This window comes from Phaenicophaeus curvirostris (assembly GCF_032191515.1).
Source record: "Phaenicophaeus curvirostris isolate KB17595 chromosome Z unlocalized genomic scaffold, BPBGC_Pcur_1.0 scaffold_52, whole genome shotgun sequence".
In the NCBI taxonomy this organism is placed as follows: domain Eukaryota; kingdom Metazoa; phylum Chordata; class Aves; order Cuculiformes; family Cuculidae; genus Phaenicophaeus; species Phaenicophaeus curvirostris.
In genome coordinates this window covers 17,350-45,213 of record NW_027206665.1, presented here as the reverse complement: position 1 = coordinate 45,213, position 27,864 = coordinate 17,350, and the positions used below count along the sequence as shown (strand labels likewise).

The following is a 27,864-nucleotide window of genomic DNA, read 5'->3' as shown; positions in this document are numbered from 1 at the left end:
TCACTTTTTCTTAGTGTCAACTTCATGCTTCTCTTTTTTTTCCTTACTGTTCTCTTCATTCTGTTGTGTTTGGTTCACGTCCTGAGTTTCAGATGCTCCATTTAGTGTCTTCGCACCTTTAAAATGAAGGGGAAATAATCAGCACTGTGGGAAGCAATAAAAGCACAATTCTGTCACTTTGAACACTACAAATATTTTTCTTATAATCTTGAAATCTGCCAGAAATATAAGAACAAGAAGAGATAATATGATGACTTTTTAGAATTCAGTGTACCTCAATCCCATAAACTGTTATTTAAATAAAATAAGCAAGCATATAAAATATTGCCAAAGGATACAGCACAATACTGTACAATTTACAACATATTTTAAGACAAACTCAAGAACACTGGAAAATTAACTTGAGAACTATTAAGTGTATGATAGTTACCCTGAAGTGATCAGCATATATTTCAGGAGTGTCTAGGCAAGAGGGAGTCCTGGGCCAGAGTTGTAAGAGGAAGCAGCCACTCTTTAATATCCCTTAACAATTTGAACTTGTCTCACAAAGTACTGGAGATTGGATGTAAACAAGAAACTAAAAATTAACTGTGAGGCTAACTGAAATAAATATTTTATTTAAAACACCCCATAAAGTATTAACCATGGGCATTCATTCAGTTATTTTACTCCTAAAAGTATGCCAACTGAATTGACTTCAGTGCTAATCTTCTTCCTACTCCCATGATGCAACTTGTAAGATAACTGCAATATAATTAGTCAGTAAATAAATCCTACTGTACTATAAAGTTCATTTAAAAATATGGCACAAACATAGCTAGTAACATTTCAGTCTCTGTGCTACTATAGTGAAGTCACATGGGCAGTGTGGGATGAAGTATACTAACACCTACCTGTTAGTTCTTTTTCCTTTTCTATTTTTTTAGTTGGACCTTTCTTCCAATGTTCTCTGGGTTTTTTGGTTTCCTCATGATGCTTCTGCTCAGTAAGTGATTTATTTAGTACCTGTGAAAGAACAGAATCTCCTTCTCCAACTAGAAACATGGTCTTGAACTTGTTATAGAGCATTGTAGACTTTTCCATGATAACTTGGCTAACTTTGAACTTCCGTATCTGAAAATGAAAAGGTAAAACAGTCAAATCCACTTTATATATATACATACGACGTAATCCCATTAAGTGCTAAATGAAATTCTTAACTCATACAATCATAGAATCATAGAAGAGTTCGGGTTGGAAGGGACCTTAAAGATCATCCAGTTCCAACCCCGCTGCCATGGGCAGGAACACCTCCCACTAGATCAGGCTGCCCAAGGCCCCATCCAACCTGGCCTTGAACACCTCGAGAGATGGGGAATCCACAACTTCCCGGGGCAACCTGTTCCAATGCCTCACCACTCTCATGGTGAAGAAATTCTTCCTAATGTCTAGTCTAAATGCCCCTCTCTAGTTCATGCCTGTTCCCCCTTGTCCTATCACCACAAGCCTTTGTGAACAGTCCCTCCCCAGCTTTCTTGTAGGCCCCTTTCAGGTACTGGAAGGTTGCTATAAGATCTCTTCTCTTCTCCAGGCTGAACAAGCCCAACTCTCTCAGCCTGTCCTCATAGGGAAGGTGCTCCAGCCCTCGGATCATCTTTGTAGCCCTCCACTGGACCCCTTCCAAGAGTTCCGTATCCGTCTTATGTTGAGGATTCCAGAACTGGACACAATACTCCAAATGAGGACTCATAAGAGAAAAATAGAGGGGCAGAATCCCCTCCCTCCACCTGCTGGCCACACTTTTTTGATGTGACCCAGGATATGCTTGGCCTTCTGGGCTGCGGGCGCACATTTCCAGCTCATAGAATCTAGGTTGGAAAAGACCTCCAGGATCATCGAGTCCAATCATTCCTATCAAACACTAAACCATGCCCCTCAGCACCTCATCCACCCTTCCTTTAAACGCCTCCAGGGAAGTTGATTCAACCACATCCCTGGGCAGCCTCTGCAGTGCCAAATGACCCTTTCCGTGAATTTGTTTTTTCTTACGTCCAGCCTGAACCTCCCCTGGTGGAGCTTGAGGCCATTCCCTCTCGTCCTGTCCCCTGTCACTTGGGAGAAGAGGCCAGCACCCATATTGCTATAACCTCCTTTCAGGTAGTTGTAGAGAGCAATGAGGTCTCCCCTTAGTCTTCTCTTCTCCAGGCTAAACAACCCCAGCTCTCTCAGCCGCTCCTTATAAAACTTGTTCTCTGGCTCCTTCACCAGCTTCGTTGCTCTTCTCTGGACACGCTCCAGAGCCTCAACATCCTTCTTGTGGTGAGGGGCCCAGAAGTGAACACAGTAGTCAAGGAGCGGTCTCACCAGTGCCGAGTACAGAGGGAGAATAACCTCCCTGGACCTGCTGGTCACACCTTTTCTGAGACAAGCCAAGATGCCATTGGCCTTCCTGGCCACCTGGGCACACTGCTGGCTCATGTTCAGTCGGCTGTCAAACAACACCCCGAGGTCCTTCTCCTCTGGATAGCTTTCTAGCCACTCTTCCCCTAGTCTGTAGCAATGCACAGGTTTGTTGTGCCCCAAGTGCAGGACCTGGCATTTGGCCTTGTTAAATCTTATACCATTGGACTCTGCCCATCAGTCCAGCCTGTTCAGATCCCTTTTAAGAGCATCCCTCCCCTCAAGCAGATTGACAGTTCCACTCAGCTTAGTGTCATCTGCCAACTTAATTTGAGTGCACTCAATGTCTTCATCCAGGTCATTGATAAAGACATTGAACAAGGCTGGACCCAGCACTGAGCACTGGGGACACCACTTGTGACCGGCCTCCAGCTGGAGTTAACTCCATTTACCACCACTCTCTGGGACCGGCCATCCAACCAGTTTGTCACCCAAGCAAGTGTGCGCCTCTCCAGGCCAGAGGCAGACAATTTTGTAAGCAGAATGCTATGAGAAATGCATGTCGAGCTTCTCATCAACCAGCACCCCAAGTCCTTCTCTGCAGGGTTACTCTCAATCACCCATGCTGTACTGAAATCGGGGATTGCCCTGACCCAGATGTAGGACCTTGCACTTGGTCTTGTTGAACCTCATGAGCTTCTCACGGGCCTACTTCTCACGCCCAGCCAGGTCCCTCTGGATGACATCCTTTCCTTCCACTGCATCAACTGCACCACTCAGCTGGGTGTCATCTGCAAACTTGCTCAGGGTGCACTTGATCTCGCTGTCAGTATCATTAATGAAGATATTAAACAGCACTGGTCCCAATATGAACCTCTGAGGGGCATCACTTGTCGCAGATCTCCATTTGGACTTCTCCACTGAACCATCCACCCATTAAATCCGTATGTCTCCAATTTAGAGAGGAGGATGTTGTAGGGGACCACGTCAGAGGCTTTACAGAAGTCCAGATAGATCATATCTGTTGGTTTACCCATGTCCACTGCTGCGTTGACCCCATCATAGAAAACCACTAAGTCGGTCATACAGGCTTTTTCAGTGGCATCCAGCGGCAGCAAGGTGAGTTCTGTGGTGGGGTGGCCATTTGAGGCGGTGGGGCGCTTCCCTGAGCCAGAAAAAGCCCAGCAAAACCCACGCGGGCGGCGCTGGGCTCCTGACCCTCGGAAGCAGCCGTTCCCGCGTGGTGCCTGATGGGAGGGGGCGGTCCTGGCGACTCCCGTGGGAGATTTAAACGGTCCATTTGGGAGCACGGTGACTCGGAGTGTGGCGAAGAGGAGCATGGCAAACATATAGGAGGTGCATTAGTGTAACAGGGCAGTTTGAGCAGCAGGGCGAGCATGGAGGGCCCAGAGAGGGGCTGGAGGCTGGCCAGAAGGGACCAAGGACCATGCTGTCCACCCGGAAGAAGATTAAAGCTGCTCCGGATGCTGCAGCAGCCAGGATAGATGTTGCCACCCAGACAGAGCCTCAGTGGGCTCATGCAGCTACCCATACCCTGGGATGCAGGGAGTGCCCCCCTCCCACACCGACTCACGCCACTGGTAAGGACTTCACTTGTGGAAGATGCGCTCGCGTGGGGGAACTCCTTTCCATGGTGGATGAGCTGAGGGTAGCTAGACTAGCTAGGCTATCAGGGAGTGTGAAAGGGAGATGGATCAGTGGAGCAGCACCCTCTCACGAACTCAGCAGGCTGCTGGAGCTAGTGTGGCTGAGCACCACCCATCTGCCAAATGCAAGACTGAGGGAACAAGAGATGGGGAATGGCAGCAAGTTCCTGCCTGGAGCAGGAAGCCTGCTATCCCCAATCAGACAACAGGCTTCCTTGCTAGGGATGGGGCGCGCTTGTCTCCTAGAGGTACTAAAGCCCTTACGAGTGGGGGCAAGTACATCTGGTGACGGTAAGGATGAAACTGGCACTGAGGAGACTACGATGTCGTTGCCATCATGGAAACGTGGTGGGGCGACTCGTATAACTGGAGTACAGCTATGGTGGTGTATAAAGTCTTCAGGTGGGACAGGAAGGCCAGGAGAGGAGGCAGGGTAGCTCTCTATGTTAGAGAGTGCTTTGATACCCTTGAGCTCGATTATGGTGATGATGGGATTGAGTGCCTGTGGGTTAAAATCAGAGGAGCCCAAAAGAAGGTAGATATTGTGATGGGAGTCCGTTATAGACCACCCAGCCAAGAAGAAGCAGGTGACGAGCTCTTCTATAAACAACTGGGAGTAGTCTCCAGATCACTACCTCTTGTCCTCGTGGGAGACTTCAATCTTCCGGATATCTGCTGGAAGTACAATACAGCAGAAAGGAAGCAGTGTAGGAGGTTCCTGGAGTGCGTGGAAGACAACTTCCTCGCACAACTGGTGAGTGAACCGACAAGGGAAGGCGCCCTCCTGGACCTGCTGTTTGTGAACAGAGAAGGCCTTGCGGGGGATGTGACGGTTGGAGGACGCCTGGGACAAAGCGATCATGATATGATAGGTTTTTCTGTTCTAGGTGAGATGAAGAGGGGGATTAGCAGAACAGTCACATTAAACTTCCAGAGGGCAGACTTGGGACTGTTTAGAAGGCTGGTTGACAAAGTCCCATGGGAGACAGTCCTTAAGGGCAAGGGAGCCCACGAGGACTGGGTGCTCTTCAAAAAGGAAATCCTAGCAGCACAGGAGCAAGCCGTCCCCATGTTCCGGAAAAGGAGCCAGCGGGGGAAAAACCAGCTTGGTTGAGTAGGGAGACCTTGAGAGACATCAAAAAGAAGAGGAATGTCTATGAGCTTTGGAAGAAGGGACAGGCATCTTGGGTGGACTGCAGGGAGGAAGTGAGATCGTACAGAGAAAAAATCAGGAGGGCTAAGGCTCAACTAGAAATCAGATTGGCCAAGTCTGTGAAAGATAACAAAAAATCCTTCTATAAATATATAAATAATAAAAGGAGGACTAGGGAGACCATACAGTCCCTATTGGACGCAGAAGGAACAACAGTGAGAGGGGATGAGAACAAGGCTGAGGTACTTAATGCCTTCTTTGCCTCAGTCTTTAACAGTAAGGAAAGTTGTTCCGTCTGTGTACAAACCCAGGAGCTAGAGGAGCAAAATGAGGCTCCCATGATCCAAGAGGAGGTGGTTAGAGACTTGCTTGCCCAGCTAGACACCCACAAGTCTATGCGGCCAGATGGGATCCACCCAAGAGTATTGAAGGAGCTGGCGGATGTGCTGGCTAAACCCCTTTCCATCATCTTCCAGCAGTCCCGGTTGACTGGGGAAGTTCACTTGACTGGAGGCTGGCTGATGTTGTGCCCATCTACAAGAAGGGTCGCAGGGAGGACCCAGGAAACTACAGGCCTGTCAGTCTGACCTCAGTGCCGGGGAAAGTCATGGAACAGATGATCTTGAGTGCTAACATGAAGCACATGAACGGGTGACCAGGCCCCGGCAACACGGGTTCACAAAAGGCAGGTCTTGCCAAACTAACCTGATCACCTTCCATGACAAAGTGACTCCCCTACTGGATGAGGGAAAGGCTGTGGATGTGGTCTTCCTGGACTTCAGCAAAGCCTTTGACACAGTTTCTCACAGCATTCTGCTTAGGAAACTGTCAGCCTCTGGCCTGGACAGGCGCACACTCTCCTGGGTGGAAAACTGGTTGGATGGCCGGGCCCAGAGAGGGGTGGTAAATGGAGTTAACTCCAGCTGGAGGCCAGTGACAAGTGGGGTTCCCCAGGGCTCAGTGCTGGGTCCAGCCCTGTTCAATGTCTTTATCAATGACCTGGATGAAGACATTGAGTGCACCCTTAGCGAGTTTGCGGATGACGCTAAACTGGGTGGAAGTGTCGATCTGCTGGAGGGTAGGGAGGCTCTGCAAAGGGATCTGAACAGGCTGGACCGCTGGGCAGAGTCCAATGGCATGAGGATTAAGAAGGCCAAATGCCGGGTCCTGCACTTGGGGCACAAGAACCCTATGCAGTGCTACAGACTAGGAGAAATCTGGCTAGAAAGCTGCCTGGAGGAGAGGGACCTGGGGGTGTTGGTTGACAGCCGACTGAACATGAGCCAGCAGTGTGCCCAGGTGGCCAAGAAGGCCAATGGCATCTTGGCTTGTATCAGAAACGGCATGACCAGCAGGCCTAGGGAGGTTATTCTCCCCCCGTACTCAGCACTGGTGAGACCGCTCTTTGAATACTGTGTTGACTTCTGGGACCCTCACCACAAGAAGGATGTTGAGGCTCTGGAGTGAGTCCAGAGAAGAGCGACGAAGCTGGTGAATGGGCTGGAGAAAAAGTCTTAGGAGGAGCGGCTGAGGGAAGGGGGGTTGTGTAGAGAACAAGAGAAGAGGAGGCTTTGGGGAGACCTTATTGCTTTCTACAACTACCTGAAAGGAGGTTGTGGAGAGGAGGATGCTGGCCTCTTCTCCCAAGTGACAGGGGACAGGACGAGAGGGAATGGCCTCAAGCTCCGCCAGGGGAGATTTAGGCTGGACGTTAGGAAAAAATTCTTCACAGAAAGGGTGATTGGGCACTGGAACAGGCTGCCCAGGGAGGTGGTTGATTCACCTTCCCTGGAGGTGTTTAAGGCACGGGTGGACGAGGTGCTGAGGGGCATGTTTTAGTGTTTGATAGGAATGGTTGGACTCGATGATCCTGTTTGTCCTTTCCAACCTAGTGATTCTGTGAATTGTATGTTATGTTTAGACTTGAAGTAAAGCACACTTCCAAGTAATAAATAAATTTTATGTCAATTAAAAAAATGTTTTCCTTTTGAAGTTACATTAAATGAAGTTGCAAAACTCACCTTCTTTAGAGTCAGAATCATCTCTGTGTGTTTTTGAGCTTGCTGCATTGTGACCTGAAGGGAAGCAAGCTCATCAAGTGCCTCTATACATCTGTTCACATCCTGTATATAAACACAAGTTTTAATTGAAAATGTTCTTTAAATGCTGACCATGAATCTTATAATATCTTCTAAACCAGGCAAGGTTAAGATTATATCTCTGTGAGCTTTTATTTCAGGGATTTTTACAGTTGAAGTGAATTTTCTATCTGGAGCTCAGCTGATAAATGTATTTAAACTAAGCCAGTTTTCTGAGGAGAAATTTTTTAAATTTGATATTAATTACTTTTAAGTCAGTTATCTTTTATAGAGTTAAGGGTTGGCTGTACTAGACAAAAAATGTTTTCTTCTTTAGCATGACAGCACGAACTCATAGACTGAGTTGAAACTACTCGCTGCTACTCATGCTGCTAAATGCAGAAGCCACTGCAGTGTTTGTTGTGAGACTTCTTTGCTTAAACTAGTAGTTTCTCATCACACAAATAGCCTTCATGAAGTATAAGTACTAAGTCAGAGGCCAAATCCCTTAGAACACTTTTCACACAATAGCACACTGACAACAGGTGAGTGATCAAGAAAGGAGTTTTCCAAACCAGGTCTTGCAAATTAAAGAATTCCTTTACTTCTCAAGATATATTGTTTAATAAATCATACTTCAAACCTGAATTTTACACATGCATCCATGAAAAAAAATACTTACTAGATTATCAATTTTGAGTGAGTTTTTAATTTCTGCATGTATCCTTTGAAGCCTAGAATCCATCGATGTTTCTAAAGATCAGAAATAGCAGACATGAATATATTATAATATCATGAGATATTTTTGTAGAAACATTTCTACAAATCTGAACATCACATACGGAAGGCAAAAATCTATGTGTAAGCAACTTAATATAAGTTTTCCGAAGGTGCATTAAGGTAGCAAAAAGCTGCATTTAGCTTTTTTTTTAAGTGGATGCACAACAACAACATGGATTTATAACTGATCATTTTTCTGCTGTAATATAGAACTGTCACCTTCTAGAAGTTTACCCAGATTAAAACGAAGTTTTAAAAAATAGAAAATACTGGGAAATTGTAGAAGCTTTGTAGTGTGAGGATTCCTGAATATTGATGCATTGAATTTCAGACACTTGGACATAGTCATAGTCCAAATCCATCTGAATGACCTAGTTCACAATGCATGTGCCCTAACAACCAGTAAAGACAAATGAATAAGTTGATTTTTAACTCATAATTGCTGAAGTTATGTATTGGGTATATGGGGAAGGTCTGTGTAGCAGGGGGGCGCTGCAGGGATAACCTCTTTGAGAATAGACCAGGGGCTGTTCCTGTGCTGACAGGACTGATTCCAGCCAGTTCTGCAATGGACCTGCTGTTGAACAAGCTTGGCCAATCAGCAAAGCCAATGGTGCATCTGTGAAAATGTATTTAAGAAAGGGTTGAAAAAAATGCAACATACAAGAGTGTGAAAGGAGTGCGGATGGACACACACACACACGCAGAGGTAAAAAAAAACCCAAACAGTATGCAAACCAATACTGCAAACACAAAGATCAGTGAAGAAGTAGGATGTGGCAGGTTGATCTTAGCATGCTGCCAGGCGCCCATCAAGCTGCTCTGCCACACCCTCTCCTCAACAGGACAGGGGAAGAAAGTATGGCAAGTATCTTTGGGTCAAGATAAGGACATGGATATCACTCATCAATTACTGTCACAGGCAAAACAGGCTGAACTGTGGGAAGATTATTTTATTGCCAATCAAATCAGAAATTTCAGAGTTCTTTGGCTGACATCTGCATAAAGTTGCCATTAAACCGTTCTGGTCGAAGGTACAGAAGTATGCTTGAATTTCTACATGCTCAAGTTCTTCAAGTACTTCTCTTGTCAGTGCTTACAGACTGGTTTTGTACAGCAGTATTCATTGAGGGAGGCTATACTGTCAGCAGTGTTCTCCTTAATTTGGTAGACTGAAGAGCAACACAGTTGTACTTGCACAGACTCACATTCTTTAAGTAAGGCTGTGTGTCTTATGTACAAAGCACTGAATTGAGTTTGCCTAACAAATGTTAATGAGGTAGCTAGCTAGACCAGAAAAATGGAAAGTAATGATTTTAAATAAAGAAACAAAAAGTTAAATTTATAGCCATTATGCTGACAGAGGAAGTTGGAAGAAAGCAAAAAGACAAAATGAACCTTTTGTTGTGGTTTGAGCTAAATTAGAATCAGTTTTCTAACTCCAGCTAAGTCTTGCCTAAGTAACTTCATTTTCTGAAAGCTAACTGCATGTTTTTCAGACAGTGTTTCTCTCTAGCAGTGGGGCATTGGTATGCAGAAAGGCCATTGCTTATACTTATTCCTATAGAAACCAAGGCCATCCTTGAGCTGGTGGGGTGCCTTAAGTGAAAGACAAAGAAGGGTTGCACCTGCAGGGAGGGATGAACAGGACGGGTGACCCCAAACTGACCAACAGAACATTCCATCCTGTATACGTCACACTCGGTATAAAACTGAGATCACAAGGGTCTCTCTTCTGTGATGGCCAAAATCCAGTGAGGACCCCATCTGTCTGTTTGTCTCTGATCCCGGATGCGCGCATTCCTGAATCCAGTTCCTGTGTCCAGCTCTCTCCTGCTGCTGACCCCTTCCCTGACTTGCTCTACAGTATCTGTGGTGACATAGTCATCAAGGGGGGTGGGGGAAAGCATGATTTCATTCATAGATCTGCGTAGATCTGTATATATTTTATTATTATTTTCTTCATATGGTGAGTCACTGGCACAGGTTGCCCAGGGAAGTTGTGGCTGCCCCATCCCTGGAGGTGTTCAAGGCCAGGTTGGATGGGGCCTTGGGCAGCATGGCCTGGTGGAAGATGTCCCTTCCCATGGCAGGGGGGTTGGAAGTGGATGATCTTTAAGGTCCCTTCCAACTCAAACCATTCTATGATTCTTATTTCATTTAAGCTGTTTTAGTTTTACTTTCCAACTCGCAAGCCTCTTCCTCTCATTTCCCTAAGAGTGGAGGGAGGAAGAGAACTGGGAGCACAACTGCTCATTTTTAGCTGCTGAAATTGTCTGGGCTGGGGATAAACTGTGACACCTTTTCACGTTTTACCAATATTAGGTTTTGTGCTTAATAATTAGGCATCAGATCAGAATAGGATAATGAGAAGTAAGAACTAAATCTTAAAACATCTTCCCCACGCCCCTTCCTCCCCCAAGTGGCACAGGGAATGTGGGTTGTGGTCGGTTCATAACAGTTCATCTCTGCCATTCCTTCTTCCTCATGGTCTTCCCCTGCTCCAGCGTGGGTTCCCACCCATGGGAGACAGCCCTTCACAAACTTCTCCAATGTGGATGCTTCCCACGTGGTGCATTCCTTCAGGAATGGACTGCTCCAGCGTGGGTCCCCTGTGGGGCCACAGGTCCTGCCAGAAGACCTGCTCCAGCGTGGGCTCTCTGTGGGGTCACAGCTTCATTTAAGGCACATCCACCTGCTCTGGGATCATGGGATCCTCCATGGGCTGCAAAGGGACAACCTGCGTCACCATGATCTTCACCAGGGGCTGCATCGGAACTGGCACCTGGACAACCTCCTTCTTCTCCTTCTTCCCTAACCTTGGTGTCTACATCATTGCTTCTCTTGCATTTTTCTCATTACTCTCTCTCTCACAGCTGCTGTGCAGCATTTTTTTACCCTTTCTTAAATATGTTTTTACGGCGGTGACACCAACATTGCTGCTGATTGGCTCAGCTTTGGCCAGCGGTGAGTCCATCTTGGAGCCAACTGGAACTGGTTCTGTCTGACATGGGAGCAGCTCCTGATCTCTTGTCACAGAATCTACCCCTGCAGCTGTCCGTCAGTCCGTGTGTTGTCCGTCCCCCGTCCCCCCATCCTCTGCTACCAAAACCTTGCCAGGCAAAGCCAGTACAGAGGGGAGGGAGGTGCTTCAGGTGCCAGAGCAGAGAGTCCCTTGCAACCCGTGGAGCGGACCATGCCAGAGCAAGTATCTACCCTGCAGCCCGTGGAGAGCCCACGGAGGCAGGCTCCAGCTAGGAACTGCAGCCCACGGGAAGGACTTGTATTGGAGTAGGGAAAACTGTGAGGAGGAAGGAGCAGCACAGATAAGTTTAGATATGCACTTCTTTAAAAAAAAATTCAAGATAGCAAAAAATATCTTGTACTTATATATTTTGTGTACGTGTATATATATTAAGAATATTTAATATTCTTTAAACTAACCTCTCTTCTTCTCCATCCTCTTAACTTCTGATTTCTTACCGTCTTTATTTTGCCTATTAAAACAAGAAAGCATTTTTACAATGCTGTCATCCAAGGTCTCGAATCTATTTTTATTATTAATTTTAAATGAGATGCTTTGAGGTATTCATACTGTGTGTAAAAATGCAAAAGTCAAACTCTGTTTTCTTCAAAGACCAAAATAAGATAAATACATTTATTTATTAAGATACTGCAGATAAGGAATCCTCCAGAAGAGCAGACTGTTTCCCCTCGAAGCAGCAAATGGCAGTCTTAATAAAATGTAGACATTAAGATAAAACTGTGTATGAAACAGATTGATGGAGAGAGAATATTGTAAGGAGACTCAAATTTAAAACTGACATTCAGTAATTATGGGAAAAAGATCGATTATATGACAAATAAAATAACTGTACTAAAAGTACAGAAAAATGTAAGCTATAAGTATACCACAAATTCATAAAATATATTTATTCAGAAAAAAAACCCAAATAAACCCTGTTTATCAAGTCTACAGTCTTGTTTTATCATAGAGTTTAAATCTCTTTTTCCAATTGGTGTATTCCACCATTCTGTAAGGTTTTCCAAATGTCGTAAAAGTAAGCATCCATTAAATAAAAATCCTGCATGTATATCAGTTTCCAAACTCCTGATGTATTTTATTCAGATACTGAATCAGACTTCTGAAAGCTTAAAATTATTATAAAATTCTGAACAATTTTGTAAAACAAGGGGGAAAATTCAAAGATCAGCCTTTAGCTGAACTCTTTCCTTGAAGTGCAACTTTTTTTTTCTTCAAGTATTCTTTTTGTCAATGCTCACAGATTGTTTTTGTCCAGCAGTATTCGCTAGAGGAGGCTATACTGTCAGCAGTGTTCTCCTTAGTTTTAGAAGCGTGAAAGAGTCTGAGAGACTTGTGGTGTCCAGCATTCCTTATGGCTGCCTGGAAGCTAAAACTTTGCATATAAATCTTCTTTTACATGAATGGGAATTTGATTTTGCTCCAGAGGTAGTCTTGGAATTATTGGTTTAAAAAATGTCATTTGGGAGTTTTCAGCTAAATAATGATAATTACAAATGTTTGTTTTGCCTGGATGTGTGGCATACTAAAGGAGTACCTTTTATAAATAAAGGATCAGTGCAGGTTCCAAACCCAAGTAATGCAACATAGCACTGTGTTTAATTGATGAGTTGTTCAAAAGGTTATCTTCCCCCTCTATTCTGCCCTGGTGAGGCCCCATCTGGAGTATTGTGTCCAGTTCTGGGCTCCTCAGCTCAAGAAAGACAAGGAACCATTGCTTAAACCAACGTTAGTTTACAAGTTTTGCAGTAAAAGTCCGCTTGTAAGCTTACCACTCTGACTAAACTGGTACACCTTTCATGCTGAGAAATGCATATGCTGCACATGTAAAAACTTGAACAATCTGCAACCTATATTTCTGTCACGCGAAACTTGCTCACAATATCATACACAGTGTTAAACTGTTTAAAGAAGAGACCATTAAGCAGAGTAAAGATGAGTGAAACATGAATTTACAAGACACTCGTAAGCACTGAGTATTGCATCTGAGCAAATGGTTTGTAAATGTCTCCAGTTCTGTATTTTAAATATTGCTGTAACTTTACTCCATTTGTAGGCTAGAGATATGATGCTTTCATATCTTTTTTAATATGTACTTGAACAATCTGATCCCATAGCTAATGTTGCTTTGAGCAAAGTTGAACTTGGATGACCTCCTGAGGTCCATTTCAGACTGAATGACTATGATTCGGTGCATCCTAGAAAATAATGTATTCCAAGTGATTGTGCTTAAGAACTACTTCCAAATGTGCCGATAAGCATATATGATGTTTCCTTAATTTACCTTTTTAAAGTCTGGATCATGTTGAATTATTCATTGGTACTAAGAGAAGCTGTAATTGGTAATGTATGTTAAATCAGCAAAAGTCAAGGTCTTTTTCTGCAACATTGTTCAACAAGCTTCTTTGTTTCTTTTTACCAACTGAGAGGATAAATAGTTGAGGACGTTGGCACAAATTTGGCAGTAGACTGCGGAGCAACACAGTTGTACCTGCACAGACTCACATTCTTTAAGCAAGGCTGTGTTTTATTTACAAAGCACTGAATTGAGTTTGCCTAACAAATATTGATGAGGTAGCTGGCTAGACCAGAAAAATTGAAAATAATGATTAAAAAAAATGGAACAAAAAATTCAATTTATAACCATTATGCTGACAGAGGAAGTTGCAGAAAAGGAAAAACAACCCCACCTTTTCACATTTTATAAATATTAGGGTTTTTGCTTAATAATTAGGCATAATCTAAACTATGCAGTCACTAAGATAAGCTACTCCTCCTTACTTTCATTGAAGTGGAGCTCTGTATAGCTCCCTAGATGCAAAAAATATGAAATCTACTTAAAAGTAAAGAAGTGACTCGGCTGCTGGATGAGGGAAAGGCTGTGGATGTGGTCTTCCTGGACTTCAGTAAAGCCTTTGACACAGTTTCTCACAGCATTCTGCTTGAGAAACTGTCAGCCTCTGGCCTGGACAGGCGCACGCTCTCCTGGGTGGAAAACTGGATGGATGGCCGGGCCCAGAGAGTGGTGGGAAATGGAGTTAACTCCAGCTGGAGGCCAGTGACAAGTGGGGTTCCCCAGGGCTCAGTGCTGGGTCCAGCCCTGTTCAATGTCTTTATCAATGACCTGGATGAAGACATTGAGTGCACCCTTAGCGAGTTTGCGGATGACGCTAAACTGGGTGGAAGTGTCTGTCTGCTGGAGGGTAGGGAGGCTCTGCAAAGGGATCTGAACAGGCTGGACCGCTGGGCAGAGTCCAATGGGATGAGGATTAAGAAGGCCAAATGCCGGGTCCTGCACTTGGGGCACAACAACCCTATGCAGTGCTACAGACTAGGAGAAATCTGGCTAGAAAGCTGCCTGGAGGAGAGGGACCTGGGGGTGTTGGTTGACAGCCAACTGAACATGAGCCAGCAGTGTGCCCAGGTGGCCAAGAAGGCCAATGGCATCTTGGCTTGTATCAGAAACGGCGTGACCAGCAGGCCTAGGGAGGTTATTCTCCCTCTGTACTCTGCTCTGGTGAGACCGCTCCTCGAATACTGTGTTCACTTCTGGGCCCCTCACCACAAGAAGGATGTTGAGGCTCTGGAACGAGTCCAGAGAAGAGCAACAAAGCTGGTGAAGGGGCTGGAGAACAGGCCTTATGAGGAGCGGCTGAGAGAGCTGGGGTTGTTTAGCCTGGAGAAGAGGAGGCTGAGGGGAGACCTCATTGCTCTCTATAACTCCCTGAAAGGAGGTGTTAGAGAGGAGGGTGCTGGCCTCTTCTCCCAAGTGGCAGGGGACAGGACAAGAGGGAATGGCCTCAAGCTCCGCCAGGGGAGATTTAGGCTGGACATTAGGAAAAAGTTCTTCACAGAAAGGGTCATTGGGCACTGGAACAGGCTGCCCAGGGAGGTGGTTGAGTCACCTTCCCTGGAGGTGTTTAAGGCACGGGTGGACGAGGTGCTAAGGGGAATGGTTTAGTGTTTGATAGGAATGGTTGGACTCAATGATCTGGTGGGTCTCTTCCAACCTGGTTATTCTATGATTCTATGATTCTATGATTCTAAGACTCGGCTCTCATGAGACCTCATTTGGAGTACTGTGTTCAGCTCCGGGGCCCCAGGCAAAAAAAGACGTGGACATGCTTGAGTGGGTCCACAGGAGGGCCAAGAAGATGATCAGGGCACTTGGAGCGCCACCCCCCCCCCCCTACCCCCATGAGGACAGACTGAGAGAGTTGGGGTTGTTTAGCATGGAGGAGAGGAGAGGAGGAGGGGTGGGGAGGGGAGGGGAGGGGAGGGGAGAGCCTACAGGAGAGATGGGGAGGGGCTCTTTATCGGGGAGTGTAGTGAGGGGTGACTGTTTTAAGCTGAAAGAGGGGATTTAGATTAGATACTAGGAAGAATTTTTTTCCATGAGGGTGGTGAGGCACTGGCACAGGTTGTCCAGAGAAGTCGTGGATGCTCCCTCCATGGAAGCGTTCAAGGCCAGGTTGGATGGGGCTTTGAGCAACCTGATCTAGTGGAAGGTGTCCCTGCCCATCACAGGGGGGGTGGAACTGGATGATCTTTAAGGTCTCTTCCAACCCAAACCATTCTATGATTCTACAATAACCAAAACAACACACGACAATTTATTGCAGAGATTGAAAGTCATGTCAGATTTACATAATGATATATTAAGAATTGCAGGAACAATAAAAACAATTTAGTGTCTTTGGGCCGTTGTTAAAGTTTAGGTTTGCCCCAAGGAAGAAGTGTGTTTAGGTTTCTAGAGAATGAATAACTGACAAGGAAGAGACTAAATCACCTGGGGGGGAAGTAAATAAATCTAGATTCTTGTTAAAGGATAGAGAATAGTTATCATTTTATTGTAATAGATGAAGGAAACCGTTTCCTTATCCTAATTCCCAGATGTTTTACCTTGTTCTCCCCCTTCTTCCTTCTTCCCAAGAAATGTGTGAATGGGAACATCTTGAACGGTGGTGGCTTCTTCGCCCACTTGTGGAATAGGTCTTGAGAATGGATCAGATTGATTTCTTCCTGCTGTCCCAACCCCTTAAGTTTCTCACAAGATCTTCTCTCCATGCTAATGCTTGGTTCATTTGTGATAATTTATCTTCTGACTGCAAACTGCTTGCTATTACTCAACTGGCTCTGTAGAGCCGGGGTAGCACAAATCAACTTCTTCCTTGTTCTGTCTTGATAGTATAACTCTGTCCTACTGTTAGGAAATCTAAGTCACTGAAAGACTGGCATCACTTAATTTCCAGATTCAATTTTTCCCATCCTCCCACAATACTACATATCGATTTACAAGAGCCTTTTTATTCTCCACTTAAATGATACTTGGGAGGAAAAGACAGAGAGAGGACACAGAACACAGTGCAAACTAATTGGGAATTTTGTCAGGTTTTGTGCCTCTTCTTAGTTTCAAATACTACCACAACCTATAGACACTATGTATTAAAACATACTCACGGCTCTGATTCCTTTTGCTCCTCTTGCTTACACTTTCTTTCTGCCAGTTCTCTCTCATATTGGCCTTGTAACATGCTTCTTCTATGAGCTCCTTGAAAGTTTCTCCCTCCTCTTTTCCTCTGTTTTTATTTAGGATTTTAGGATGAGAAAAGAGAAGGAGTCTTTAGATTACTGGACGTCAAAACCATTACTAGTTAAACCTACCTGCTCTAAATGTCTACACGTTATTGCTCTAGTCCATGAAACGCCCTACACCCTGATGAGTTAGCATTCTTCTGTAACTAAATCCAAATCTTTTATATGGAGATAGGAAGCTGAATTTTATTAGTGCTTTCTCTCAGATATGCAGAAGAGTAACCCAAACATCAAAACTTCCAAAGTCATTCCCAAATGATCAGCTAGAGACAGCTTCCTATCTCTCAAAAATATATTTCACGGACCCCACAGATTCTCAACACTCAAGAAAAAAAATGCATTCAGGTAAGCATATTAAAAAAAAGTATTAGATTTTTTTTTTCCTTTGTAAATATCTAAAAGTTATTGAAATGATTATTTGACAGAAAGGAATTCTGCAGCTTCTCATTTCCAAGAAATGCATCTATATTAGCCAGACAAAAGGCACCAATGCTTAATAGACAAAATTGAAAACCTAGTATTAGCTTTAAGAAATATTTTCAGTGAACTACTGTTCTTTACAATAAGTAAGTCAATAAAGAGCACTATACTTCATCATCATCGTCTTCTCCTTCACCCTCTTCAGAATCAGATGCTGATGCAGAACCCACTTGGGAAGTATTTCTCCTTTTTGGTTCAGTCTCCCTCTTTGCTTCTCTTCTATCAAATTCCTTCCTCGATTTGTCTTCTTCCTTTTGACTCTCCTCATCTTTTTTCCCTTGTTTTTTTGTCTTTTCTTCCAATCCTTTTTTCTTTGTCTTCTCCTCTTCATGAACACTAAAACACAGTAAATTATTTCAGTTTCGTATTCATTACCTATACCCAGTTTAAAAGAGAACCTAGACCTCAATTCAGAAAGATGTACTTTTCATTCTTTTCTATCAAATACTCCACCCGCACAAAGTTGGCTTGCTCCTAGATCTTTTGTTACATAGGGTTATAGGATAGTTCAGGTAGAAAGGGGCCTCTGGAAGTTTCTTCTCCAACCCATTGCTGGGTGTGGGATGGGGGTGTGTGTGTCAGGCCAAGTTACTCAGGGCTTTCTTCAGTCTGGTCTTGAAAACCTCCAAGGATGGAGACTGGACAACCTCTATGGGCAACCTGCCCTACCGTTTGACTGTCCTCCGGGTGAAAAAGTATTTCCCTATATTCAGTCTTATCCTCCCTTGTTTCAGTTTATGCCCATTGCCTCTTATCCTCCCACCATGCACCGTCATGACGAGCCTGGCTCCTTCTTGTAGGTATTAGAAGGCTGTTATTAGATCTCCCCCAAAGCCTTCTCTTCTCCAGGCTGAACAGACTTAGTTCCCTTAGCCCTTCCTCATAGGACATATGTTCCTCTCACCAGCTTGGTGGTCCTCTACTGAACTCGCTCCAGTTAGTGGGCATCTTTCTTGTACTGGGGGACCCAGGGTTCTAGATGTGGTATAATAAGTGCTGAACAGAGGGGGATAATCACTTTTCTCAATCTACTGCTGTGGTGGGTTGGCCTTGGCTGATGGCCAGATGCCCACCAAGTTGTTCTGTCACTCCCCTTCCTCAGCAGCACAGGGTGAGAAAATAAGATGAAAAACTCATGGGTCGAGATAAAGGTGGTTTAATGAAAGAAAGCAAAGGTCAGCAGGCCATGTCCAGACACTTCCTGGGTAGTAGGGCCTCAGCACACATAGCAGTTACTTCAGAAGACAAATGCCCCTCCTCCCTCCTCCCTCTCCTTTCTCTTCGCTTTTATTGCTGAGCATGATGCCATATGGTATGCAATATCCCTTTGGATATCCAGTTTGGGTCAGCTGTCACGGCTATGTCCCTTCCTAACCTCTTGCCCACCAGCCTTTGAGGAGATGGAGGGGGTGGTGTCGAGACAGCCTTGATGCTGGGTGAGCACTGCTCAGCAGTAGCCAAAACACTTGTGCTATCAACACTGTTCTAGCTACAAATGCAAAGCACTATGAGGGCTGCTATGGGGAAAGTTAACTCCATCCCAGCCAGACCCACTACAACTGTGTATGCTCCTGCCCATACAGCCCATGATACTGTTGGCCTCCTTTGCTGCCAGGGTACGCTGTTGGCTCATGGTCAGCTTTCTGTCTACCAGGATCCCCAGGTCCTTTTCAGCAGAGCTGCTCTGCAGTCAGTCCCCAGCCTGTACCATCGCCAGGGCTTCTTCCTTCCCAGGAGCAGGACTTTGCATTTGTGGTGGCTGGATTTCATGAGATTCTTGTCAACCTGTTCATCCAACCTGTCTAGTTCCCTCTGGATGGCAGCTCTGTCCTCAAGTATGTTGACTTCTATGACAAAGTGACTCGGCTGCTGGATGAGGGAAAGGCTGTGGATGTGGTCTTCCTGGACTTCAGCAAAGCCTTTGACACAGTTTCTCACAGCATTCTGCTTGAGAAACTGTCAGCCTCTGGCCTGGACAGGCGCACGCTCTCCTGGGTGGAAAACTGGTTGGATGGCCGGGCCCAGAGAGGGGTGGTAAATGGTGTGAAATCCAGCTGGAGGCCAGTGACAAGTGGTGTCCCCCAGGGCTCAGTGCTGGGTCCAGCCCTGTTCAATGTCTTCATCAATGACCTGGATGAAGGCATTGAGTGCACCCTTAGCAAGTTTGCGGACGACACTACGCTGGGTGGAAGTGTCGATCTGCTGGAGGGTAGGGAGGCTCTGCAAAGGGATCTGAACAGGCTGGACCACTGGGCTGAGTCCAATGGCATGAGGTTTAACAAGGCCAAATGCCGGGTCCTGCACTTGGGGCACAACAACCCTATGCAGTGCTACAGACTAGGAGAAGTCTGGCTAGAAAGCTGCCTGGAGGAGAGGGACCTGGGGGTGTTGGTTGACAGCTGACTGAATATGAGCCAGCAGTGTGCCCAGGTGGCCAAGAAGGCCAATGGCATCTTGGCTTGGATCAGAAACGGCGTGACCAGCAGGTCCAGGGAGGTTATCCTCCCTCTGTACTCGGCACTGGTGAGACCGCTCCTCGAATACTGTGTTCACTTCTGGGCCCCTCACCACAAGAAGGATGTTGAGGCTCTGGAGCGAGTCCAGAGAAGAGCAACAAAGCTGGTGAAGGGGCTGGAGAACAGGCCTTATGAGGAGCGGCTGAGAGAGCTGGGGTTGTTTAGCCTGGAGAAGAGGAGGCTGAGGGGAGACCTCATTGCTCTCTACAACTACCTGAAAGGAGGTGTTAGAGAGGAGGGTGCTGGCCTCTTCTCCCAAGTGACAGGGGACAGGACAAGAGGGAATGGCCTCAAGCTCCGCCAGGGGAGGTTTAGGCTGGACGTTAGGAAAAAATTCTTTACAGAAAGGGTCATTGGGCACTGGAACAGGCTGCCCAGGGAGGTGGTTGGGTCCCCTTCCCTGGAGGTGTTTAAGGCACGGGTGGACGAGGTGCTGAGGGATATGGTTTAGTGCTTGATTGGAACGGTTGGACTCGATGATCCGGTGGGTCTCTTCCAACCTGGTTATTCTGTGATTCTGTGATTCTGTGACTGACCCCTCCTCCCCCAGTTGGATGCAATCTGCAAACTTGAAGAGAGTGCCCTCTGTCGCCTCCTCCAGGTCACTGATAAAGATGTTAAGCAAGACAGGTCCCAGGATAGACCCTGCAGTATTCCACTTGTTACCAGCCTCTCGGTCGAAAACAACCTATTAACCCCTATCCTCTGAACCCAATCTTCCAACCACTGTTTTACCCATCTCTTTGTCCACCCATCCCAACTGCAACATCCAGCTTATACTGAGTACTACAAGGAAAATGCTGGGCAGGAACTCAGTAATTCATGACAGTTCATCAAATGCAACCACTTGGTTTACAATAAAGACAGACATTTTATATAAAAAGCCAACTCACATGTCGGTCCCTGAATGACAAATTGGTTTCATCAATTTGGGTCTCCCTCTTGGTTTCGGAACCTTTACTTCAGTAGCTAATTACACAAAAAGAACATGTTAGTCTACAGCTACCACCCATTCCTATCTAAAAGGATTGTTTCTCATGTCAACAGATAGAAGCAACAATTGAGTCAAACTTAGTAGGGTAAATATTCTATCTAAAAAAAAAAAAAAAATCAACTGTTGGAACTGTGTATCAAAGTTTAATCGATAAAAATTAAAATCTCAACCAACGCTTTGGTACTTTAAGATAGCAGTCTAAGGGGTTTAAAACATCTGTTCCTGGGACTTTTCCACCCAGTGCAATTCACCATGTTTCAGTGTAAAAGTGAGCTAAATAGTTTATCCTCCTTCTTGATGTTTATACCCTTTGAATTCTGTAAAATGAAAATACTTAGTATGCTGCCACTGTGGACTGAAATTTATGGAACATACTTATCTGCTATCCCCAGTGAACATATTTATGCGAGAGAATGCCGCACAGTATATCACAGAATAGAATCATAGAATGGTTTGGGTTGGAAGGGACGTTAAAGATCATCCAGTTCCACCTCCTGCCACAGGCAGGGTCACCTCCCACTGGATCAGGTTGCTCAAAGCCTCATCCAACCTGGCCTTGAACACCTCCAGGGATGGGGCAGCCATGACTAGCAACACATTTCCCATAGGGTGCCAAACACATCTAGTGGTGCCAAAGTATCTCTTGTAAAGGTCCTTTCCTGCTCTTACAGACAATAGCCTGTGTAAACACAATTCATTTGAATGATCAATATAATCCCACACAAACTAAAATATTTTAAAAGTTCATTTAATAAATATACTGAAAGTGGGTGAAGCGCCAAGGTAATACTTTGTTTCCTCACATCTAGTCTTAAATAGTTTGCTTTGGGAGCTAAGTGTGGTTGTGCTTTCTAAAAGTTATTTGCATAATGCTACCAGATACAGGTGAGTATAAAGTATTAAATTACCTGTTTCCCAGACTAAATGTTCATATAGCATATTTAAGTGCTCCAATAACTTCTCCCATGTCAGTGGTAAAGAAATTTAAAATGTTTCTTTCAAGAATACTTGCAAGCTTGCCATAAAAATTACAATTAAATCATTGGTACTTTCACAAACAAGTACTGCAGAACTATTAGCAAAATCTTGTAAATTACACGCTTCTTCTACTAGCTATATTTTCTTCTCAGTTGTCTGTCGGTCTACAGAGATTGCCTTTAAACGTCTTTTTAGCAAAATCTCTCCAGCTCTTCACTTGTTTTGACTGTCCTCTGAGCTCTACCTATAGACAGTCTCCCTCTCCCCATTTATTTAAAACTTGTTTTGCGGATATTCTATCACAACCTAAGTACCAATTTTATACAACTTTGAGTAATATAAATCTTTGTGAAGCCACAGTGAAACAGAAGTCATATTGCATAGTCTGTAAGTTAGCAGAATCCTACAATGATCCTTATTTCAGAGGACGCAGCATAACCATAAACATTTTAAGGTTCTTTATGTGCTAAATTGCTGAATACCTCAGGTTGCCATGTAGGATCATTTAGATCTCTCTGTGTGTGTACATATATATATATATATGTATATAAATGGAATTTTGCATATTAGTACATATTCTGTAATACTCTGGAGAACTGGGGGCAATAAATCCTCCGGCCATCTCTATTAAGTTATTTTGTATGGGGAAAAATTCATAAAATTCCTTTCTGTTTAAACTTACCTGCTGGTCTTCCTCTTTTAGGGCTTACTTTTTGAGTCACAGCTACTGCAGCTGCTACCACTGCAGCTTCCACAGTTTCAGCTTGTTTTTCAGCCTAATTTAAAAAGAGCAATTCACAAATTAAAATCACAGACCCTCTCCCCATAAAGCAGCTATTTCTTACTTGCTTCCTAAAATATTGCGTAAAATACGTTTCTAAACTGCTAAAAAAAATTAAAGAAACTAGTTTAATAGAGCGAGGATGCATAAAAAGCCCAACAGTTTCTCGATAAAAATTCATAAATTTTTGAGACAAAGCACTCTGTTTCATAAGGGGGAAAGTAAACCTCAAATGATTGTTGCAATGGTCACCCCAAACAACTTGGAGCAATATGCTGCAATCATTCAGGTTTTATAACTCAGTGGAAGAAATCCCACTGCTAAAATCCAGAAGGAGGATGTGAAAAGTTTTCTAGCAAACCAATACATTAGTGCTGGTTGGAGTGAAAGGAAGCTACAAGTTTGAATGTGCGTGCTGCTGACGGCATGGTCCTGCAGTCAACACAAACTTCCTTTTCTTTTCCCAGCACAAAAAGAATATTGGATTCCATCATCTACGCTTCCAATGGCATCGAGTTTGGTATTGGTACCAGTGTCAAAACTACAGTAAAAAACTGTTTGCCTTACTATTCAGGAACGCCTGAATGGAATGCAAATCAGATCCTGAATAACTGCAAGTTCAGAGCTTGGCACGTTGACTTGAGCTCAGTTTGGGCAGGAGGGGGAATGGGGATGGGGACATGGGGACACAGGATGGGGGATGGGACACACAGTCCTCTCAAGGAGAGAAGCTGGCATCACTAACTGCTTCGGTCTACCAAATTCATCTGCTGCTGAACGTGCATCAACACACTTAGATTCTCGTCTTATTCCAGGTCAATGAATTTTAAAATAAGACTTATGTCTAAGATTCTTTCTATAGCTATTAATGTTGCTTTATTATTTTTCTAGAACATCAGGTGAAGAGAGAGAGCTTGAAAATCCAAAGGAATCTCTTTGAAAAGAAATGATGCCACTGGAGTATTTTTTTTAATACAAAATATAAGTTATTAAGCTTTGCATTTGAAATCTATGGATCAAAAGTTTTAAAAATTTTATAAGCATAGCATTTTAACATTCAATTTTAACATTAAATTGCCTTTACTCTTCATTTGAAAAAGTATTTAAATGCTTTGCTGATGGTTTTATCCAGTATTAATAAGCAATGCACATCTCAAAACCCCATTCAGGAAACAGGAGACTAAGTTAGAGCATGTTTTAAACTGACTTCTGTATGTTTGTCCAATTAATACCAGGAAAGCATGTAAATAGTTTTTCAACTCCTTAATTGCTTCATCTGTATAAAACTGACCTGTTAGTGCGTAGTTTTTCAACATGTGTCAGGATGGCTTTTTACTGTGCTTTGTATGAGTTGGAAATGTTGTTTTTATAGCAGTTAATGTTAGAGTTTAATTTTGTTCTTGTAAAACATTGTACCAAGTGATGCTATGTACCAATTTATGCTGCGTGAATTCTCATAGTATGCTTTTGGTATTATAGGTGTCATACTAGGAAGAAATCTGTTGTTTTCACTGAACCTGTCGGTGATGCACATTGGTTAGAAAACAGTCTTGAATGCTTTTTAAAAAAAATAAAGTCTTTAAGAATCAACTTCTTTGTATGAGTCTAATGTTCAAATTGTAGAAATTAAGGCATTCATGAGGGCTATAACTGTTGGAATGTCTAAATCAAAGCGGTTAAGAACTTTACCTTGGCATGAACTTGAGGGGTTTAGACCTTAGGTATTCAAAAAAACCCAAACAAACCCAACTTGTAAAGATTTCTGAAGGCAAGAAAGGAAGGAGACAGAGAGATGCTACACTTGTAAAATTCCTCAGCCCTGTCCCCACTCTCGTGCAATGCTCCCTCCCCCACCCACTCACCCCCTTGCACACTCTCTCTCTCTCTCTGCTCCCCTGGCCCCCCTTCTCTAACTGTGCTGTCTCTGCTCCCTGTGCTCTCTGCCCTCCTCTGCTTGTCTTGGCCTACTGAGCTGACATCACTCGAATAACTACATTAATGTTGGCGACCCACTGTTTGACCTGGCCTTCGGTATGTTGCTATGTAGTTGTTAGGGTTGTAACCTTTGTTAGATGAAGCACAAGGAAGCAGGTGTTATAAAAACACATAGTTGGCAGAAATAGCAGAACTAAATGTATACAAGACTACTCCGGCTGATAGAGACCCCCACCCGAGGAGATGCAATACTGGACCTTATGGTCACCAATAGGAGCGAACTCATCGGTGATATTAGGATTGGAGGCAGCCTGGGCTGCAGTGATCATGCACTGGTGGAGTTCAAGGTCCAGAGGGCTACGGGACAGGTGAGGAGTATAGTCAGGACACTAAATTTCAGGAAAGCAGGCTTCCAGCTCTTCAAGGAGTTACTCAGTAGGATCCCCTGGGACATGGTCCTCCGAGAAGAGGAGGCTGAGGGGTGACCTCATTGCTCTCTACAACTACCTGAAAGGAGGTTGTAGAGAGGAGGGTGCTGGCCTCTTCTCCCAAGTGACAGGGGACAGGACAAGAGGGAATGGCCTCAAGCTCCGCCAGGGGAGGTTTAGGCTGGACATTAGGAAAAAATTCTTCACAGAAAGGGTGATTGGGCACTGGAACAGGCTGCCCAGGGAGGTGGTTGAGTCACCTTCCCTGGAGGTGTTTAAGGCACGGGTGGATGAGGTGCCAAGGGGCATGGTTTAGTGTTTGATAGGAATGGTTGGAATCGATGATCCAGTGGGTCTCTTCCAACCTGGTGATTCTATGATTCTATGATCCAAGACAAGGGAGCAGAACAGAGCTGGAAAATATTCAAGTATGCTTTCCACAAAGCGCAAGAGCGCTCAGTCCTCATATGTAGAAAATCAGGCAGGGAAGGGAAGAGACCGGCGTGGCTGAGTCAAGACCTGCTGGTTAAGCTAAAGAAGAAGAGGGAACTGCACAGACATTGTAAGCAGGGACAGGGAACCTGGGACGTGTATAGGGACGCTGCCTGGATGTGGAGGGAGCAAGTCAGGAAGGCTAAGGCGCAGCTGGAGCTAAACTTGGCAAGGGAAGTGAAGACTAACAAGAAGGGCTTTTACAGGTACATCAATCAAAAGAGGAAGGTCAAAGAGAACGTACCCCCACTGATGGTTGGGAATGGTGATCTCGTATCAACAGACGAGGAGAAGGCTGAGGTACTCAACAAATTTTGCCTCAGTCTTCACCGATAACCACTCTTCTCACCCCTCCTGGGTTATGGGAAAGCAAGAGGGTGTCCAGGGGGTAAACCCCCTCCCACAGTAGAGGAGGATCAGGTTCATGACCACCTGAGGAACCTGAACATTTATAAGTCTATGGGACCTGATGAGATGCATCCCAGAGTCCTGAGGGAATTGGCTGGTGTGGTTGCCAAGCCACTCTCCATGATATTTGAAAAGTCATGGCAATCAGGAGAATTCCCTGGTGAACAGAAGAAGGGTAACGCTGTGCCCATTTTTAAAAAGGGTAGAAAAGACGACCCTGAGAACTACAGATCTGTCAGCCTCACCTCTGTGCCTGGGAAGATCAGGGAACAGATCCTCCTGGAAGCTATGCTAATGCACATGGAGGACAGGGAGGCGATTAATGGCAGCCAGCACAGCTTCACCAAGGGCAAATCAATCCTGTATGATCAACTCAGTGGCTTTCTGTGATGGGGTAACTGCAGCAGTGGACACGGGTAAACCAATGGATGTGATCTATCTGGACTTCTGTAAAGCCTTTGACATGGTCCCCCACAACATAAAAACATCCGTCACCATAAAAAAACATCCACAACCATAAAAACATCCTCCGTAAAAAAAGAAGAGAGTGATTGTCTTAGGGGATTCTGTAGCGATTAAGGCACAGACCCCATCAATGAGGCAACAAACGAGATCAACTTTATTGAGCGGGTGCAAACCTTATATAGTGCCTCTGTATCCAGTAACAGCTATCCCAGTGAATTTCCACCCGTGAGAATCCTGCAGTACAGCGACAGATTGCAACCCCCTGTTTTCCACAGATGTTCCCCTTATCTTCATGTTTTCTGCCTAGTGCATTCCTTTCCTATTAACCCACGGGTCTTAATAAAGATTCCAAGGTCTCAACAAGCTAGCAAGTATGAGAATATCAGCCGTTTGTTCCGTGCTTGCTGCTAATATTGCAGGTATACCAAGGCATCGGCCACTCGCCCCAGCATACACACAATACTGGAATCATTATGCCCAAAGGATCCCCTTCTAAAAGGAACAGAGGGACCTATCTGCAGATCGGACCTGCTCCACAGGGAGGTCTGCTGCTTATCCGGGGCATCAGTGAAGGACGTAACTAGAAAACTTCCTTCCTTGGTGAAAGAGACAGATTATTACCCTCTGGTAGTATTTTAAATCGGTAATGATGACACGCATCATTGACACACATGAAAGCCATTAAGAAAGACTTCAAGTCTCTGCGTAGAACGATGGAGGGCTCTGGGGCACAAGTAGTGTTTAGCTCCATTCCAACGCTAAAGAATGACAAGCAATAGGTCAAAAAAAAATCACTTGATTAATACATGGCTCCGAGCCTGGTGTGAGGAGAGAGGCTTTGGGTTCTTTGATCATGGGGTGGCCAATGCACCCCCAGGCTTCCTTGCTAGGGATGGGGCGCGCTTGTCTCCTAGAGGTACTAAAGCCCTTACGAGTGGGGGCAAGTACATCTGGTGACGGTAAGGATGAAACTGGCACTGAGGAGACTACGATGTCGTTGCCATCATGGAAACGTGGTGGGGCGACTCGTATAACTGGAGTACAGCTATGGTGGTGTATAAAGTCTTCAGGTGGGACAGGAAGGCCAGGAGAGGAGGCAGGGTAGCTCTCTATGTTAGAGAGTGCTTTGATACCCTTGAGCTCGATTATGGTGATGATGGGATTGAGTGCCTGTGGGTTAAAATCAGAGGAGCCCAAAAGAAGGTAGATATTGTGATGGGAGTCCGTTATAGACCACCCAGCCAAGAAGAAGCAGGTGACGAGCTCTTCTATAAACAACTGGGAGTAGTCTCCAGATCACTACCTCTTGTCCTCGTGGGAGACTTCAATCTTCCGGATATCTGCTGGAAGTACAATACAGCAGAAAGGAAGCAGTGTAGGAGGTTCCTGGAGTGCGTGGAAGACAACTTCCTCGCACAACTGGTGAGTGAACCGACAAGGGAAGGCGCCCTCCTGGACCTGCTGTTTGTGAACAGAGAAGGCCTTGCGGGGGATGTGACGGTTGGAGGACGCCTGGGACAAAGCGATCATGATATGATAGGTTTTTCTGTTCTAGGTGAGATGAAGAGGGGGATTAGCAGAACAGTCACATTAAACTTCCAGAGGGCAGACTTGGGACTGTTTAGAAGGCTGGTTGACAAAGTCCCATGGGAGACAGTCCTTAAGGGCAAGGGAGCCCACGAGGACTGGGTG

The 27,864-nt window shown here is 44.9% G+C and overlaps 1 protein-coding gene across 1 annotated transcript; it reads right to left on the bottom strand.

The window, feature by feature from the left end:
* On the bottom strand, nucleotides 1-27,702 carry LOC138733863 (lens epithelium-derived growth factor-like). The gene is made up of 12 exons (XM_069881370.1): nucleotides 27,609-27,702; nucleotides 27,476-27,515; nucleotides 24,637-24,736; nucleotides 22,346-22,439; nucleotides 20,585-20,660; nucleotides 17,286-17,511; nucleotides 16,561-16,679; nucleotides 11,502-11,554; nucleotides 7,960-8,030; nucleotides 7,221-7,322; nucleotides 894-1,113; nucleotides 1-116 (listed from the first exon to the last, which is right to left on the bottom strand). Exons 1-12 carry the CDS (start codon nucleotides 27,700-27,702, stop codon nucleotides 1-3), a joined length of 1,311 nt encoding a protein of 436 aa, XP_069737471.1.
* Nucleotides 27,703-27,864: the final 162 nt, after the last annotated feature.

What these genes read in the sequence shown, in the direction of transcription:
- LOC138733863 (XM_069881370.1), bottom strand. Translation starts at nt 27,702, where the DNA reads ATGATCGCTTTGTCCCAGGCGTCCTCCAACCGTCACATCCCCCGCAAG. An exon ending in GTCTCCCACGAGGACAAGAG is followed by an intron (nt 24,737 to 27,475) that starts GTAGTGATCTGG and finishes CCTGTCCCGTAG; the next exon opens with CCCTCTGGACCTTGAACTCC. An exon ending in GAGCAAAAGGAATCAGAGCC is followed by an intron (nt 11,555 to 16,560) that starts GTGAGTATGTTT and finishes TTGTTTTAATAG; the next exon opens with GCAAAATAAAGACGGTAAGA.